General features: G+C 40.1%; 1 protein-coding gene across 2 annotated transcripts in view; it reads right to left on the bottom strand.

The window, feature by feature from the left end:
• Nucleotides 1–14,703: 14,703 nt before the first annotated feature.
• The window catches only part of ZNF800 (zinc finger protein 800), a 52,485-nt gene continuing 47,270 nt past the window's right edge, over nt 14,704–19,918 (bottom strand). Inside the window, exon 6 of one of the 2 annotated variants that reach the window (XM_049714483.1) lies at nt 14,704–18,099. In XM_049714483.1, the coding sequence (XP_049570440.1) occupies nt 17,913–18,099 (187 nt within the window). In that variant the 3' untranslated portion in view covers nt 14,704–17,912. The remainder of the gene's footprint in view (nt 18,100–19,918) is intronic. The other variant, XR_007479057.1, reaches the window with a different exon arrangement.

The raw sequence follows: 19,918 nt of genomic DNA, 5'->3' as shown, positions 1-19,918 counted from the left end.
CCTCTCTTCCAGATCAGCGTTCTTTATACTATACAAAGCCAGTATAATAGCCCAGCCCATACCCCTTGTGAGATAGGTTGCATATTCCAATCCCTAGAGTAAAAAGAGAGATGCTGCCACGTATAACAGCATCAAGCACTCACTTTCACGCGATCGTTAAGAAGGGGCATTGAATAGGCTCAGCAACCGGGGGTACCGGCTTCTCCCCTCCACCTGCCCTTTCAGGCGATGTCTGTGGACAGAGGACCCATCCGCGCAGGGCAGCTCTGGGAGAATTCCGGAGACACAGGAAACACAGGGGGGATGGGCCGAGGGCAGGAATTTAAGTGACCCAAACAGCTGCCGTCAGTTCCTGAGAAGCTGAGAGGCCAGACCATCTAGAGCATTCAAATGCTGCAGAGTGCATAGGAAATACCAGAAATCAAACCCTGAAAGCAGAAAACCGGAATTAGAATAGAACTTTGTGGGAAGAAGGAAAACGGAAGAGTAGCAGGCCTAACCGGGGGATGAATGCCCTGATCTCCCACCTCCAGGGAGGGGAACAACTGTAAAGATGCTGTAGTTTCCTATCATTTTGTTCTCAAACTTTTCAAACATACAGAAAAGGTGAAATAACTGTACAATACACACCTGTATACTCCCACCTAAATTTGACAATTCATGTTTTACTACATTTGCATTATAAGATATTGATCCCTCTCTCCATCCTTCTACCCATCCATCAGTCCGTGTTATTTCTGATGCATTTCAAAGTAAGCTGCAGACATCAGTACACTTCACTCCTTAACACATCAGCAGGCATACCATCAACTAGAGTTCAATATTCATAGTTATTTTCTCTTTTTGATATAAAGTTTACATTCAGTGAAAGGCACAAATTTTAATTCATTTGTTGTATGTTGACAAATGCATGCACCTGTCTAACCCAAACCCCTATCAAGGTACAGGACACTCCATCATCCCAGAAAGTTGCCTCAGGCTCCACTCCAGTCAAAACCCATCCTCCACACCAGAGGCAACCACTGCTCTGAGTTTTTTTCACCATAGATCAGTTTGGCCCGTTCTAAAACTTTTTAAAAATGGCATCATACTTTATGTATTCTTTCATGTAAGCCTTCTTCTTTTACTCAGTACAGTGTTTTTGAGATTCATGCATGTTTTTGTGAGTACCAGAAATTCATTCCTTTATATTGCTGAGTAATATCTCGTTGTATGTTATATATCACAGTTTGACCCCTCTCCTCTTAAAGAACACCTCAGATGTTTCCAGTATTTAGCTATTATGCATAAAGCTGTTATGAAGATACTTGTACAAGTTACGTGTCTTGGGGTAGGTATATTAATTTCCCTTAGGTAAATACTTAGGAATGAAATTTCTGGGTCATTGGGTAGATGTATGTTTAATTTTAAAAGAAACTGCCGGATTTTTTCCCAAAGTAATTGAACCACTTTATGCCCCCAGCGACACTGAACATAAAAGAGTTCTGGTGGTTCCACAGGCTCGCCGACCTTTGGTACTGCCAGTTTTTATAGTTTTGGCCACTCCGGTGACTAAAATTTATTCACATAATTTTCTACCCATTTCCCCCTCCTATAATTTAGAGGGGGAAACAGTCATTCTTTCTGTCTTTAACGCTCATTATAGCATTATTCACTGGACGCTTATTATGTGCCCGATGCTGTGCTAAGCACATGACCCCATTGTATAGGCACTCCTTTATTATTATCATTTTATAGATGAAGCTACTGAGACTTAAGACAGTAGCTCCATCAAGGCCACACACCAAGCCATCAGTACCCCCACACTTGCCTGACTCTGAAGGCCATGGTTTTAACCTTTCTGGTGCACCACATCCCAAGGCTGGTGCTAGGACAGAAAGTGATTTCACTTTGGCGCTACGGCCTCTCCTTTCTTCTGCATAATTAAGTCTCCTCCCATGAGACACACAAGTCCTCTTAGGTTAGAATGTGAAATAACTGGAGCAAATTCAAAGCTTAACAGGAATCCATCGAGCCACAGGGAACCCACCTGAGTGCCCATGAGAAGTGCATCCATTTCCGGGGGCCACTGCACCATTCATTCGTCCAGTCAATCAAAAGCCTCTTACTGGGTGCCCCAAGGTGCCCGATACTGTACTAGACTCAGGATTCCAGAAAAATGAGTGCATTTCACAAAACCTAAGATGCCACTCTTTTCTGTATTACTAAGAAATAAATAACACTGCTTTCTTATCATTTGGAATTTTTACCTTATACTTATTAAAAGAATTATTTTTATATTTAGAGGCAGGTGTCAAATAAGCTGTGGTCACTGGATCTTGATATTTTACAGCGCCTTTGCTTTGACAGTGTAATTTCAAGATGGTCAAAGAGCACCTGGATTTTATTAGCATTGCCACTTTGACTAAACTCATAGTTTGATTTTCTCCCTCAACAAAAATCACATGTTGCTGGAAGTTAAGGAGTTTCTATTCAAAGGTAGCAAGAAGTTTCTGATAAATTCATGTTTGATGCCTTAATGGTAGGCCTGCACCAGGCATAACTGACCCCAGCAGCTTCTCTCATTGCTTTAAAATTCTATCACTCATCTAAAGGATGTGATTCTTCTGCCTCCAGGGATTTTGCTTGGCCTGCAAACAGAGTTCTTCTGCACATATCTGAGGAAGAAATATACCACAGCTTCATCTGTTTGTGGGGACTTCCTCTCTTAGGTACCATAGAGCATTTGGTTTTGCTTTGCAAGAAAGTATGGAATTGCAGTTATTCCTCCAACAATGAATACCTGATTCATTAATATCAAATGTATGTCCTATTGCTCTGTTTCTGTGCCTTTCTTTGAACATAATGACTTTTCAATGCTGAATCGGAGAGTAACATCTTTTTTCTTCATCAATAAATGTATTGTCTTAACCAAAATAACTTGATGGAGAATTGAGAGCGTATTGTTCAGTTTAGGTCTATTCCTGAGCCCTAAGGAAGCTGGCCACCTTCTGAGCAACCTCATCTTTCTTCCAGACAAGACAGATTTTAGGACAATCCTACCTTTTCTTTTAAACTCTGTCAAGTTTCTTTTACAGACTGGACTCTCTCTGTAGCAACATGAGCTTTCCAATATACCTCTTCCATCACGCCTGGAGTTACATTTTTCTTTAACTATTGAAATAATTATTTCTTATAAGCATCCAACCCATATGTTGATCATGTACTGCCACATGGAATTTTTTGCGTTCTCAATCGTAACCAAGGAATCATTTGGTACCTGTGGGGGCTAGAACAACTCCCCCCTCGCCCCTCGCCAATCCTCAGCTCCCTCAGAGCCCCAAAAACTTTGTTCCCAAAGGAGTCTGGCAAGGCCCACATCTGAAAGGCACGTGAAGGCGCAGGCTGACCACCAGTGCTTTCCACATTCCATTCCTCTCCGCTCTCCTGCACCTCACTGGGCCTTCACAGAACTTGTCCACACCAGTGAACTCTGCTGCAGTGTGACTTGGAAACCAACCTTCACAAGCATGGAAGTTTGTGAGCAGAAGCTGCATAGACTAACATATCCTCTTTTATTCAGGTGTAAGCAATCTGGCAGAGTAAGCCTCTGATGGAGACACAAAGTCTCATCCTTCATTTGGGTGAGGTGTACTTGTTTTTAGCCTGGACTACCAAGTGCTCAAGCATGGAAATCATACTTTTCCCCTCCTCTTCCTTCTAAGTTTCACGTTGTATTTCTTAACAACTGTAATAAGCCTATCCTTCCATATTCATGACTTGATACAGACCTGAAGGCTTTGCAATACTACAAAGGACAAGGTTTTTGAAGATAATTTTAACTGTCTTTTGTTTAAATTAAACTCAGCATGTAGCGCCAACAATGTACATCACGTGATTGATGAGGAAACTGTATGAAGAGCAGTGACCATGTATGTGCTGCAAAGCCAAGGACACTACATCACTACTGCCACCAATGTCAGGTTGTAAAATGTAAATTAAACAAACAAAAGTGGAACAACTCACCTAGAAATGAATGAACTCTGGAGAGAACTGCCTTGATTTCAGGAAGTACCAGGGCTCACCTCCTGTGAGTCTCCATGCTCCCTGAAAAGAGCAGATTCAGCTGTCATTTCAGGTGTCATGGTTATAAATATGTGAAAATTATCTTTAAAATTTTCTCTTTCCTGTTATACAGCTAAAATGGGAATACATTTAATGTAGGTTGAAGCTTAAAGACAACACCAATGTACATTGCTGGAAATAACAGTGGACCTTATTTAGAGTTATGTTTACTCTTCTAATGAGAAAGAGAAATTTTTTTTTTTAATTTAAGGGACAACTTAAAATATGGTTTCTGGTGGCAGCCTAGAAAAGTATTAATGACTTGCATATCTGCAATAAAAAGATGTGAAATACAAATCTACTAGTAGATATTCAGATATGTTACCAATTACGCCAAGTTTCCAAGTAATTAAGAAAAAATCTTACCTAAAACAAATGAAAGATTAGTCTTGAAAAGAGTATAAACAGTATCCTAACTGATGAATTCAAGGTTTCATTCTGTTTTTCCCAATTGTCAACATTAGCCTTCTTTCCATTTTCAACCACAATGTATATTGTAGTTGGACTTTCTATGCCTCGTTATGAATGCTTCACTTTTATTGACTTACGTTTTCCAAGAACAATGAGTTAAATGAGTTCCATGGATTCCACTTTATTTACAACCAAGAAGTCAGCATTAAAAGATTAGTGTCAGTAGCCAAAAACTATTATGTATCCAATCCATGCCCCAGTCTTTTGCTCATCCTATTAACACTCTCGTTCCATTTGTACTTCAATTCAGTTCTTTCCATTCATTTCTGTTAGCTTATTTGATCAAAATGAACTGAGTTTCTTTGATGGGGGCCCCAGAACAGAGACAGCTCAAAAAAGCAAACCATTTCTCTTCTTTGAGTTCCTTTATCATCTTTTCAACTTACATGAGAACCCAGAGGACTAAAAGAGAAAATTTTAAAGAAAGCATGACATTTTTTTTTAAGTTTGACTATTCTAAATCATTTGCTTCAGCCAGAAAATCAGTCCTTTCATCATGGATTTTCTCAAGTTACACATCTCTCATTCTTCATTCGGTTTCTTTGATTCTATGTATATGATATGGTGCTGATGTGGGCAACTACTGGTAATAGTTATATTCAAGGGGATGATCACCCAATTACTTAGAGATATTTCCTGGGCAATTAATCAAGAGAAATAATTTCTGACATTCCATGGAATTTAATATGCCATCTTACATTTTAAGTAGTCAGCAAATATCTACCTTATAAAGGATGAATGGGAACATTTGAGGGCTGTGAACTTGTCTTTCCCTCACTGTCCTTTCTTTCTGAACCTGTCTACCTTCATTAAGTAACAGAGCTTCTACTGAGAAAAACAAAACAAAACAAAGAAACAGAACCATACAATAGCTGAAGTACTTTCAGAAGATTAGCATTAGGCCATGGTGTTTGACTTATTATGCACAATGATAAACAATCATATACCACAGGATAGTGAAAAGTCAGGTAAGTAAAACAACAGCAAACTGCTCTTAAGTGTTGTTTTATCGTAGGAAACTTGGGTTTGCATATATCGTTTTCAGATTTCTGCTAACATTACAAGCAAAAGCCTACAAAGAAGGATTAATTACACTATTTGCATGAAATCTGATTTCTACAAAGCACTTTACAGTATTTGGATGAAAGAAAAGTGTCAGAGAAAATCATCAAAGCAATCAAATAAATTAAATTGCTAATTGCACATCCCTTTTAGTTAGAAATAATTCACTCTGCCAAAAAACGGCATAGAAGTAAAATTACAAAATTTAAGGCTTGTAATTTGGGGAATGTTTTTCCTTCAGCTCAAAGCTGATAAACTGGTCATTAAGCACTGCCGTTAAAGTTGAGGCTTTAGTCCTTTCTTTTTCCCCCACAAACAAGAAATGAAGCTGCTTAAAAGGGAGTTATGTCAAGCATTTAAGCACCACGCTGTTTAAAAAATGAAAATGAAATCTGACTGATAAGTCAAAGTAGAGGAACTTTAAAGAGAGCACCCAGGGCTTCCCTGGTGGCACAGTGGTTGAGGGTCCGCCTGCCGATGCAGGGGACGCGGGTTCGCGCCCTGATCCGGGAGGATCCAACATGCCACGGAGCGGCTGGGCCCGTGAGCCATGGCCGCTGAGCCTGCGCGTCCGGAGCCTGTGCTCCGCACCAGGAGAGGCCACAACACTGAGAGGCCCGCATACCACAAAAAAAAGAGAGAGCACCCAGTTATTATTTGTCTCTTCAAGTTTTGGGCTACTCTTGCTTTGGGTCCGACTCTTGCTTGTATTAGTTTCCAGTGCTGCTGTAACAAATCATCACAAACTTAGTGGCTTAAAACAACACAAATTTATTATCTTACCGTTCTGGAGGTAAGAAGTCTCAATAGGCTAAAATCGAGGTGCCAGCAGGACTGTGTTCCTTCTGGAGACTCTAAAGGAGAACCAAGTTCCTTGCCTGTTCCAGCTTCTAGAGGCTTCCCACGTTCTTTGGTGTATCACTCCAACCTCTGCCTCTGTCATCACACCTCTGACTCTCCTGTCTCCTCTTTTACTTATAAGGACCCCCTCTGATTACATTAGGCCCACCTGGGAAATGCAAGCTAATCTCTCCATGTTAAGATCCTTAACTTAATCACTTCCCTTTCGCACAGTCCTTCTTGCCATGTAAAGCAATTATATACATAAGTTCTGGGGATTAGGCATGAATGTCTTACAGGGGGCTGGGGATGGAGGGCTCATAATTCTGTCAGCCCCACCTGGGGAATACCTGCGGGCTAGCAGCTGTGAGGTGAGCCAGAAGAAGCAGCCCCACTGGGCAGTCTGTGCTCCAAGACCAAGTCAGAGCAAAGGATTCCTAGTGTTTTCCATTGACCAAATGATGTGGGCAACGCAAGTGAGAGAGAAAGGATATTCAGGCAGCCTAAGGGGCGACAGGCCTCAGAAGAAAGAAGCCAAACGTCAACATCTCTCAGGCATGAGGGAAGGAGCAAACAGTGAGCTAGATCAGTGCTCAATGAGCGAGGTCAGGACTGGTGCTGGTGCACACACTGTGACCAATCTACAATGTTGAAAAAGGACAGAAATTGAGAATAAGCCTTAGGAAAATTTTAGAGCAGTTTGACAGAGTAATTTTCTGTTGTAGAATGTGATTATTTAAAATGCAGTTTTATTTTTTGAATGTCTTTTCTTTCCATTTCATTTTATTAGCAATTCTTTTTTTTTTTTGCGGTACTCTCACTGTTGTGGCCGCTCCCATTGCGGAGCACAGGCTCCAGACGTGCAGGCTCCACGGCATGTGGGATCTTCCCGGACCGGGGCACGAGCCCGTGTCCCCTGCATCGGCAGGCGGACTCTCAACCACTGCACTACCAGGAAAGTCCCACTACTGATGATTTTTCAAGAAGCCCTGAGCTAGAGGAAAGTGCATAACTTACAGAAGGGAATTCCAGGTGAGAGGTCCCCTGGAAATCTCCAAGGAGCTAGAATCAGCTGTAAACACTTGCCAGGCACTCCAGCGAGTTCCACACCAACTCACAACACTATCAGCTCACTAAGAACTGTCCCGGCCCCATTCCCTTTCTCCACCCTATGTTCCAACCCCAAGGTTGGACAAGCTAGGAGAGGGGTGGGACCACTACCAGGAAAGGGGAAAGAAGCTTGCCACACCGTAGTCCTCTTAAGTCAAGCTTGGAGTTTTGATTATTACAAGGGACTAGACATTTTAATTACTGAACTGAGAATGTGCTCTGTGGTTTAAAATGAATAAAGGACATTTTTCATTGTATAACAGTGACCAGAAAATTCATGAGATCGGCCCGTTTTCATCCAGGGTCAGGGCCAGAACAAGCCCCGCAGACCATTTTAAAGGAAGAGTTTAAAGACAAGAAGTCACTTTATGGTTTCATCCCTCAAGTCATGATTGTTCAATCTAATAATTATGTAACTCTTAGAGATAGGGCAAGTCTCAATATAGAGCCACTCATGCCATGGTTTAAGGCAGGGTTTCTCAACCCTGGCAATATTGCCTATTAAGCTGGATAATTTTTTGTTTTAGGAGCGGGAAGGGGATCTGTCCTGTGCATTACAGGATGTTTAGCGGCATCTATACCTTATCTCTAACCCTTAGCACTCCCACCCCAAGTTGTGAAAACCAAAAATGTCTCCAGACAACCAAATGTCTGCTGAGAGGGCAAAATTGCCCCCAGTTGAAAACCACTGATGTTAAGAGGAGCAATGAGATTCTGTTTCCTTTTCCCACCCAGTAAATACCTCCCTACCAAGATCCAAAGCATCTAAATTCCATCATTCCACCTTCATTGCCCATTCCAGGCATTTTTTTTAAAATTTTATTGGAGTATAGTTGATTTACAATGTTGTGTTACCTTCAGGTGTACAGCAAAGTGATTCAGTTATATTTATATATTCAGTTTTCATTCTTTTTCAGACTTTTTTTTTTTTTGCCACACTGAGCAGCTTTCAGGAATCTCAGTTCCCCGACCAGATACTGAACCCAGCCTTGGCAGGGAAAATGCCGGATCCTAACCACTAGACGACCGCCAGGGAACTCCCAGACGTATAATTTTAAATTCAAAGTCCTCTGAGAAAGGACATCTAGCTGTTATCAGTCATTGATGCATTACCGTAATTGGGTCATCAGACTCCTTTCTTTCACAGATTGGCCCATTTTTATACTGGTTGTCTGAAGCCAAGGTGAGAGTAAGGCACAAAGATCTGGGAAAACCAGTTTGTTCCTTCCATTTCCCAAACATCCTCTGATCTTCTCCCTACCCCCACTACCAATTCTCTCTTTCAGGAACTCCGCTTCTCACCTGTATTATGGCAATAAATTTTTACCATGTCCTCCTGCACCAGTTTCATGTCCCTCAAACTCATCTTCTGCATTGTCCTTGGAATGATCTTTCTAATCATGCCATGTCCTAACTCATAAGTCTTTAAAGACTTGCTATCATCCAAAGGAAAACATCCAAGCTTTTAACAAGGCATGCACCCTACTTCCATCCATGTGAATGATTTCTAACCCCCATGTCTTTACCCTTGCCGTTCCCTTTCTCTTTCTCTTTCTTTCACATTTCTTTGTTTACTGGAAAACTCCCACTCAAACCTGCAGTTTCAACTCAAGCACTCAAGTCCTTGAAAAATCCTTCTCTGATCCACTCAGCAATAATTAAGTTGCTCCTTTTCCCAGGATCCCAGATAACAGTGAGCATATCTTTAGCGTAGCACTTACCTCTTTGTGTTTAATTATCGTTTTACTAGACTTTTTTCTCCTCTAGACCATGAGTTCGTTGAAGGTAGAAACCATGGTCTGTTGTTTTCCTGAAATTCACAGCATGGTTTACAGAGCCCTGTGTGATCAGGCCTCTGTATTCCTCTCCTGTCTTATCTGGCCACACTGTGCATCTTGGTTTCAACTCCCATACCACACAGACCTTTATTCAGTTCCAATTCATCATGTGCTCGCCCACTTCCAACCTCCCCATACAGTCTTCCCTCCTGCTTGCAATGCCCTTTTTTACCCCCTTGAACGCTGTCCCTGAAAACTCTGCTCTTTGTCTGTCCCTCAGCTAAATGTTACTTCTTCCAAAAACTTAATCTGAACTTCCAGACCAAGGGAGGTCCCTCTGTTTTACTCTTCCAAGACATTCTGTGCTTCTTCCTGCACCATTTTGCACTTATTGCAATCGTGTGACTCATACCACCTCACTCAGGTATAAGAGATGTGCTATTATTTAATTTTCTAAGTAAAATTAAATCTGATTCTGAACTTCCCACTCACCAGTGTGTGGGGAGGAAATATCAAAGTCAGTCATGTTTTTGTAAGACTGTTCAGAGTACAGAATTCTGAAGGCCTCTGGAATGCCTAGGACTTGGAGTAAGGGCCTCTAGTCTTTAATCCACTGTGACCCACGATCACTGCTAAGATACTCATCATCCAGTTTGTGGTTCATTCAAATACAGAAGGCCCTGGTGCTTCACGCCAAGCTTCTGGGCTCCGTGAGGCCCTAGAGTTCTTCCTATCTATCTATCTACCTATCTCATGACATCCAGGGCTCTATCACCCAAGTGGCCCCCTACAGCCACCTTCCTCCGAGGCCCCAAGACTTTCCAATGTGCCACTGCCCCCAGGACTGTAACTTTTGCTTCTAGCCCTCTGAGCACCAATCTCACCCCTAATATTCACAGGGGCCAGAACAAGAGAAGAGTAGAGGCTTATGTATCATACATCCAAATATTTTCAAAGTTACAAACCAAGCCAACAAACTATTCAATGAGTTCTATTGTTCTATGATAACATATATACCTTCATAATTTCCTGGAAGGCCACATTCAAGTTAAGAATCCTTGGATTCCTCAGTGTCCCATACTGGAACATGGTGGCCTAATCATAATTGGTCCTTATCCCATACCCCCAGCTGCATCCCACACTGTGAGGGGCCTCACATGCAACTATGTGGACTCCCCAGCCTGCAGAACCAAGCTGTATCACACCCCTGCAAATAGCCATCCTTTGGCCACCCTTCAGGACTAAGGTACTCAACTAGCAGGATAGGATGGACCAGAAGATGCTCTAGAAGGTGAGGCTGTTTGGATTGAGAATGCTGGATCCCAGGCACCCAGAATGCAGTCTAAAGAAGAGTGCTCAGGGTCTAGGTGGGCATATTCCCTCAGATCCACAGACTCTTCAAGAGTGACCGAAAGAGAGCCAGAGCAGGGCTCTGCAAAGCGTGGGGCCCAAGCAAGGGCCTCTCTTACCTGGGTCTGAGGGCAATCCTGAGATCAGATCCTTAGGCCTTGCTGGGACTAACATGTCAGCACACAAGACGAGACACCAGAAAATAAACTTATTCAATATGCTAAATCAGTATTAGTTCAACTAATACTGATGTGTGGAAACCAAGAGGAAGGGCCACCAAGCTGTTGCTAAGCTAAGAAACAAAATCAGTGTTTCATGAAATTTCATAAAAAAATATTACCAGTTTTACCAGGAAAAAGTACAGTATTCTGTAATGAAATGTTTGAAATACATATTTTAAAGCAAATTTTTTCTTTAATGCAGAACTTCTCAGAGGCTTTAATGTAAGAATGTGGCCTGTGAATCTTCAAGTAGGCAAATAAAGTAGGTGACATTTTCCAAACTTGTATGGGTGTGTGTATGCCTAGGTATGTGTGTGCTCAAGCACACACCTGTACACACATGCATAATATATCTCTTGGCATTCTGAAAATGCTATGAATCAAATAAAACAAAATCACTATAACAGCCAGAGTTCTTGAGTGCAAGTGACAGAAATAAAATAATTAAATGGAAGATTATCAGGGAAGTCTTCAAGAACCAGGCTTGGAAAGCAAGTAGTCTGGGCAGTAGAAACCACAGCAGGAAGAACCCAATCCTTATGCTACTAATACTGAAATAAATTAATTCCCAACCATCACTACTTCCTTATGTCATAGGGAAATGCTAACAAATAATAAGTAAAAAAGCAAAACCAAGATGCAAAAGAACATGAGTCCCTCTCCACCAAAAAAAAAAAAAAAAGAAAGAAAGAAAAAAGAGATGTACAGAAAGTCCTAGAAGGAAATACAACAAAATGTTAACAGTGCTTTTTTTACTGCTTGATAGCTTATAGGTAATTTTAATTTTATTTAGGTACATGAATTACATTTGTAAGTATAAAAATAAATATTTTTAAAATGAACCTTCCCAAATATAAAAGAAAACTTGTCCCAAGGCCAAAATTTTCAAACTCCCTGTTCACAATTTTCAAATCCTTCTGGATTTCATAAACTTTGATAATGAGTTTTTCTAATTATTAGATGATCATTTAAGTTCCATATTACCTGAGGATTTTTGAAGCAGTAAACAGTATTAAAGCTCTTTTTACGCCTTTTACATGAGTAACTAGGATATTATATAGAAATCACAATTCCAGTAAATTATTGACACTAATGGTATACCAAATCCCTGTTGTCAGTAACTAGTATAGTCACCACTAGTCAACACTATTGATAGGATCTCATAATGAGGAACTCTAGATAATGCTTGCATATAACTTGGGATAATTCAACTTCACACATAATTTCACTTTTTCCAATCAAAATTACCTCTTTATTAAAATAGCAACATAAATATTAATAAATTTATTCTTTATTAAAAAGAAATAAGAATTAACAAGGGAAAAAACCTCACAACACTACCCTAAATAACACCAGTCAAAATGAAATAAAAACAGCAATTATAATCCATTATTTTAAAAATAGCAACAATTAAGAGACTACATACAAAAACTTTGGAGATGCAGTCAAAATTGTGCTCAGAGGTAAATGTATAGCCTTATGTGTCCTATTATTAAATAAGAAAGAAGTAAAAATCAATGAACTAAATCATTAATTACAAAGAAATATTCAGAAAACACAAAACAAACTTAAGAAAATAAAGAAGGAATTTTAAATGATTAAAAGTTATATTAATGATGTACAAAACAGAAAAAATAGTTAAATGTTGGTTCCTTTAGACTACCAACTCTAATAAAAGAAAGAAAAATGCAACTAAAAATATTAGAAGTGAGAAAAGAGCTATAACTATTAATATAGAGAAAAATATTTCCAATTATAAGATTATATGTTGAGGACTGCTAACAAATTTTTTCTTTTTTTTTTTTTTTGGTGGTACGTGGGCCTCTCACTGTTGTGGCCTCTCCTGCCGCAGAGCACAGGCTCCAGACGCGCAGGCCCAGTGGCCATGGCTCATGGGCCCAGCCGCTCCGCGGCATGTGGGATCTTCCTGGACCGGGGCACGAACCCGTGTCCCCTGCATCTGCAGGCAGACTCTCAACCCCTGTGCCACTAGGGAAGCCCCAAATTTTTAAATTCTATGAAAATGCATGATTTTCTTTAAAACTGTTATTTTTTTAAATTGATACTCAAGAAATAGTAGTTAACCTGTCTAAGCCAAAACCATAGAAGAAAATTTAAATTTTTTCAGATAATTATCTTCCACTCACTTACCCTGAAAAAAGCTTGGGGCCTAAACTGTGCTATGGGTGAGTTCCTCCAAACCTTCAAAGAACAGGCAATTTCTACACTCTATACTAATCTAGGATACAGAACAACATTTTTTTGAAGCTGTTTAAGATAGAATTTAAAAATGTAAAACTATAGTCCAATCTTATTCATGAATATAAATGCAATTATCCTAAATAAAATGTAAGGAACTGAATTCAACATGATTGTACTAAAAGAGGAAAAAGAAAACAAAAAAACCCATGATGAAATAGGATACATCTCATGCAGAAAATAATCCAATATTGAGATATCTAGTAATATAATTTATTATAAAAATAGCCCACATGATCTTCTCTAGTGCCCAGAATATGTTTAACGTAATTCAACAACAACTTTTAATAAAATGCTTAGTGTACTTGAACAAGGAGACCACTTCTTTAGCCTGATAAAGAACTCTATTTCAATCAAACAGCTAATATTAAAAGCTGGTGAAATATTACTGGTATTCCTAAAAAGTCAGGAATAAGAACAAAATTAATACCATCATATATTAAACATATGACGTATTAATATTGTAAAGGAAGAGAGAAAATTACTATTAATTATACTTCAAATGATTGTCTACTTAGAAGAGAATCACCTAGAAAAATTAATGAAAGAGTTCAGAAAAGTTACCAATTACAGAAATCAATAGCTTGACCCAACAAGGAGCAACCAGTTATAAAACATAATGTGAAAATGATCCCAACAAAGATATAAAATATCTAATAATATAATTAACAAGAAATATGCAGGACCTACAAAATTACTGAAAAATATATAGGAAGCCTTCAATAACCTCGACATGCGACAAGTTCCTGAATGGGAAAATTATTATTACAAAGATGGCAATTTTCCCCCAATTAATCTATAATGTTAAAGCAATTCTAAACGAAATGCCAATTTCTTTTGGAAACTGGCCAAACTATAACTAAAGTTTACCTGGGAGAATAAATGCACAAATATAGCTGAAAACATTTTGAAAAAGAAGAGTAATGTTTACCCCATAAAAAAGTTAATCACACAATAAAGCAAATTATAAAATGACAATAATTAAAACAACATGGTTCAGGAATAGAGGATACCAAAACAAAACAAATAAACAAATAACTAATAAATCCAGAAACCACTCCAAGTACATGTAAGAATTTAATTTTGATAAATGTGGAATTTTTAAAACAGTGGAAGAGGGCTTTTTCAATAAGTGATGATGCAGCAACTAAATAAATATTTAGAGCCTTAATCACATCTATATCAAAAATAAATTCCATTTGGAGTAAAGATTTAAATCTAAAAAAATTAAAATAAAAAAAATAGACAACTATTTATATAACATTGAGCTGGAAGAAGAGTTTTTCAAACATATCACCAAAAGTAGAAATCATGAAAGAAAAGATAGATTCACCTAAATAAAAAATGTAATATTTCTATATATCAAAGACATCATGAATTAAATTGGCACATATATGACAAGGGGCAAAATATCTGCAGCAAATGGAATAAACAAATTATTAGTGGTTAGTGGTTTTAATGTATAAAGAGTTCTTACAAATCAATAAAAAGTGAACTCCCAACAGAAAAATGAGCAAATGTGTTCATTTATTCCTTTAACAGATATTTATTGTTCAACTAGTATGTGTTAGGTATTGTGCTAGGGGCTAGGAATACAATGTGGAAGAACCTAGACATCCAGATACAGTCTCTTTCATTCTTTCCAATATGGGAAACACAGACATAAAAAGTAAATAAACAAATAAATAATGTTACAAATTGAGATAAGGAATTCAAAGAAACAAAAAAGTGAGATAGCAAATAGGAGAGAGGTGAGGACTATTTGCAAACAATGCTCTGGGCAGGCCTTTTTTAAGATGTTGTATTTAAGAAGTTATCTAAAGGGTTGTGGTTGGGGAGAGGATAGCCAAGGAGAGCAGCTTAAGCAAAGATAACAGCATTTACTAAGCCCCTGAAGTGCAGAAAAGATCTTGGCATGTTGGAGGAACCAGTGTGGCTACATCATGGTGAGCAATAAAGAGAGGAACATAGGTTTGGAGAGATAGGTAGGGATCAGATTGTGCAGAACTCTGTGAGTCACGGTAAAGGGTTTAGATTTTATCTTACAATTTACTCAATTCAATTTAGGAGTAAGGTCACTGCTGCAACTCTATGAAGAATGTATTGAAGTGGGTCATGGGTCAAGAGTGGAAGCAGAGAAAACAGGTAGGCTGGCTGTCATAATAAACAGGTGAGAAAAAATAGTGATTAGAAGTAAGTGTTGGCATTGAAGATGGAAAGAAGCAGACAGATTAAAGATTTATTTGGGGGACAAAATGGATATATTATGCCAGTCTATCTGATGTAGGGGAGAGATGAAAAGAATCTAGGATGATGCGTAGGTTTCTGGCTTGAGCAATTGGTTGTATGGTGGTACTCTTTACTGTAATAGGGAAGATGTGGTAAACAGGTTTGGGGTGAGAATGAGGAATTCGATTTTGGCCATGTTAAGTTTGAAAGATCTGAGTCATTCAAAGGAAGATACCAAGCAAGCAATTAGATATGTGAGTCTAAAACTTAGAGGAAAGGTCAAAGTGGGAAACATAAATTTGTAACTCATTAGCATAAAGCCAGTATCTAAATCCATGGAAATGGAAAAGATCCTCCTGGGAAAGCACATAGAAAAAAAGAGGAACCCAGTGGAGGTGAAAAACCTCAACTTTTCAAAGTTAGGTGGGAGATAGAGCATAACATTAGGAGTGAACAGTGAAGCAGGAAGAAAACCTGGACAGAATAGTGTCTTGGATATGAAGAGATAATCTTTAAAGAATCAGGAAGTGGTCAAGATGAGGACAGGAAAGTATCCTTTTGGACAGGGTAATATGGAAGTGCCTGGTGACTTTGAAATGGGCACTTTCAGTAGTGGTCGTGGGGAAGTCACATTGTGAATTGAAAAGTGAATAGAAGATTAGAAAATGAAGACAGTCTATAAGGATAACTCCATAAAGAAGTCTGGTTATGAAGGACAGCTGAGAAATGGCTAATAGATGGGAAAGATGTGCACAAGGGAAGCTTTGGTTAAGATGGAGAACACTGCAGCATGTTTGCAGGCTGATGAGAATGATCCATTCAAGACACAGATTAATAATGCAGAAGAAAAGGGAAAAGCTAAGGAGAAAAGTCCATGAAAAGGCAGGAAGGGTTGGGATCCAGAGCACAAGAGGAGGGGCTGGACTTTGCAACTTCCTCCATAGTCACAAAAAGGAAGTTGGTGGTTGCCAAGCTAGCTGGGTTGAGGGTGGAGGGGTCTTGTGCTAGGAAGATGAAGTTTGTATGTAACATCTTCTATTTTCCAAGGGAAATTTAAAGTAAACAGGGAGGAGGGGATCCGAAAATTTGAGGAGAGTTGAAAAGGTATAAACAGTCATTTTAGAAGTGGGAAACTAAGACTACAGTAGGAACAATAGCACCAATTTGAGGTTTGAGATAATTGATTTAAAGTAAAACTAGTTGACTGTGTTGTGTGATTTTTCTTAAAGAAAATGTCCAATTGTCCCAGTCAGGCCAGTGGAAGGAGATGGTAAGGTTCATCTGGAGTGGGGATTTTACCAGGAAAGTAAACTGGAAGAAACTGAGGCTCAAGACTACCGAGGGCACTGTATTTCAAGGATGATGATAACAGTGATGGATCATGGGATCTAGGCTAGACAAGAAAGGAAGTGAATCCAAAACATAGGCTGATAAATACTGGAAAAAATGAGGTTAATGAATTAGCTGTCAGTGAACAAGGGATCCAGGAGGATAGGAAGATGGTAATCAGAGTGGAATGTCTGATAATGTGTTAGCTCAGGTCCTCCTAGAAGCAGACACCAAGGCAGGGTTCAACTTAGAAGAGTTTTATTGAGGGAACATCTGTGAAGGACAAAGGAAAGGAATCAGGAGCAGGGCGGGGTCTTCATATCATAATTCAAGTCTGGCACCTAGGAAAGGAGAGGGAGATTGGGCAAGAAGAGCCTTAGACTGCATGCAGCAGGGTTCTAAGAAAGTTTCAGCCAGGCTGCTGAGGAGTCCCCATGCCCAAGCTGCTCGTGAGAGGAGTCCCGACGTCTCACTAATACCCCGACTGTGCTCAGTCATGGACTAAGGGTAGCCCAGGAGACGCACCAGCCTCAGCGCAAACCCAGTTGAGGATGCCCTGGGATGGCAGTCTAGAACGTGGGAGCAAGGGCTGATTCCGAAGGGAAGAAATGGTCATTGGGGATGAAGCTACAAGGAGTGGACTGGAGGTTGGAGTTCAAGTTTAACCACAGTTATGCGTCACACGACTCCAGACAGTGCGGATCACCAGCTTGCCGATGATGGGATTTGAGATGAAGACTCATGTGGGAGCTAGTCTTTTAAGAACTAATAATGAAAGAAGCTGACTAGGAACCTGACAAATTACGAGGAGGAGGGAAAGAGGATGGTATTGTCCAGTGGCAAGATTCTCAGAGAAGCCGGGATTGTGGCAGACGGGATGAGGAAGTGCTGCTCAGCAAGTAGCAGCGACTAGCAGGGAGGCCTTCCTCCCCACCCGCCGGCCCTAAGGCACACGGTCCGCCTGCGGGGCTGCGTGGGACAGAGTTCGGTAAAGCGCGGGGGACGGCAGGTCTGCGATGGCTGAAGACCCCAGGGAGATCGCCGACGCCCGAGTGGACTTCGAGAGCTCCGGCGGGTGCGGCGGGAAGGAGAGGCGCGACGGGCGAGGCTTGGGCTGTGCCGGGCGCGGCAGCGTCCGCCGGCGGCCGGGCGGCGGCGCTCACGGGGGCGCGGGCTTCCCCAGGCCGCGGGCGGCGTGCTGGCGCTCCCGGGCGGCGCCGCCGCGGAGCTTGGCGCGGCAGCTGGCGGCGGCCTGGCGCGTGGTGACGGCGCCCGCGGGAGGGCAGCGGCTCCCCGGGGCGGCCGGGCGCAGGGCGGCGGCACTGCGGGGCGACGGCTTCCCGAGGCTTCGGCCCGCACGGGCGGCAGCGGTCCCCAGGGAGAGAGACAAAGACACGCCGGTTAGAAACGGGCCGAACGCGCCGGCGCCTCCCAGCTAATCAAGGAGCCGCCAACCCAAACTCGGCGCGATGCCATTTCCGCCCAACAGGTTGTCTGTCACGTAAACACAGGAGATAAACCTGTGTTGATCAGAGGAAAACAGCATCCGATTGAAGTGTCATTATACACGTTTTTAGCAATTTAGGGAAATGTACCAAAACCCTTAAATTTTTTAATACTCTTTGACCCAGAAATTCTAATTTTAGAGTTTTCCCTTAAGGAGTAATTATGAACACATGCAAAAATTTCGTATGGGGTATTCAGTGCAGTATCTGTAACAGCAAAAAACAACAGGTAAAGAAAATGGAAAAAAAAAAATTTAAGGAGAAACCGGGAATATCCTATATCCCAAAATACAATTATAGTCTTTCTCTTATAGTTGATACTAACCTGCTATTAAAACAATGCTGGGATATAACTATTCATATGGAAAGGCATACTAAATAGAATGAAAAAAATTAGGTTCCTCCCCATTTGTAGTGGTGGGATGTGTGTATACTTTATGTGCGTACATGTGTATACACACACAACACACCACACATGTATAAAACAATGGAGAGAAACACTCCAAAATGTTAAGTGGTTATCTTCAGGTGATGAGGCTGCAGGTAATCTTTATTTATATATTTCCCAAATTGTATACAATAAGCATATCTTTATAATAAAAAAGTCAAGTAACTTAATAAAAGGCATTTTAGTTCATTCTTATGTACCCATTCTAACTTTCTACCAATTCAAAATTATATTTTATATTGTGTAGCAAAGTGGTGGACATCAAAAGATTTTAAGAATGAATGAATGGTCCACAGAAGTAGTTTATCTTCCTCAAAAGTTCTGAGTAAATCACAGTATTTCAGAGCAGTTTATGCCTTAAACGTTATGCAGTTAATCAAAACCACTGTCTTCTGTGAAGTTATACCTTATTTCACTCTATTAAGCATTTCTACTTCAGGAAGAAAAAAAAAAAAGCTTTCTGGGCTGCTAACGAACCTAATTTGATTTGTAATCTCCACAGACTTAGGAACACAAAGTTTTCCGAAAAAAAATTACCATACTTTTGGAACAAATGTTTTAGATAATACCAATGTTTTCACAATGTATTCAATAATTTGCTCTTTAAGTTGAAAGAACTTAGTGGGAGCAAAACTAAAATACTGCAATAAACGAGAGTCTAAACTTTACATCTTGGTCTTCCAGTCATAACAAATTTAAATTTTTAGCACTCATTAATACCAAGGGAATCTGTTTTGCTAAACCTTGTTCCAGAAAAATGTGTACGATGACAATAAAATTATACTAATGTAACGTAGGGATGGGATTCCAGGGCTTTGTTATTAAACTGATAGAAGATCCATTTAATACGTAAGTTCCAATGATATTTTAAGCCAAAGTGACCTCAGAGTTGTCAGACTGATTTTCCTTAATGATGAGTAAATCCAAGCTTAGATGTTTATTAGAATGCTGCTTAAACAGATGATGACCTAATCAACCACACCATCCTGCAAGTTTCCTTCCCTCTGCAGGTACTGGATAAAATGATCATGTCTAGAGACATACCTGTAGTAAAAAAAATTATCAGAAATAAAATATACAAAAAAAACAAATCCTAAGTGGTCAAAACTTTGTGTTAACCAACTGCTCAAACAGAAAGTGTGCATGAGGTTTTTATAAAGCAGTGTCTCTCCAAAACCCTTATTTTACACCAAATGATTTAACATAACAGTA

The sequence above is a fragment of the Orcinus orca genome, chromosome 9 (assembly GCF_937001465.1).
Source record: "Orcinus orca chromosome 9, mOrcOrc1.1, whole genome shotgun sequence".
Classification (NCBI taxonomy): Eukaryota; Metazoa; Chordata; class Mammalia; order Artiodactyla; family Delphinidae; genus Orcinus; species Orcinus orca.
The sequence above is the reverse complement of the archived record's forward strand: the minus strand, read 5'-3'. Positions and strand labels throughout refer to the sequence as shown.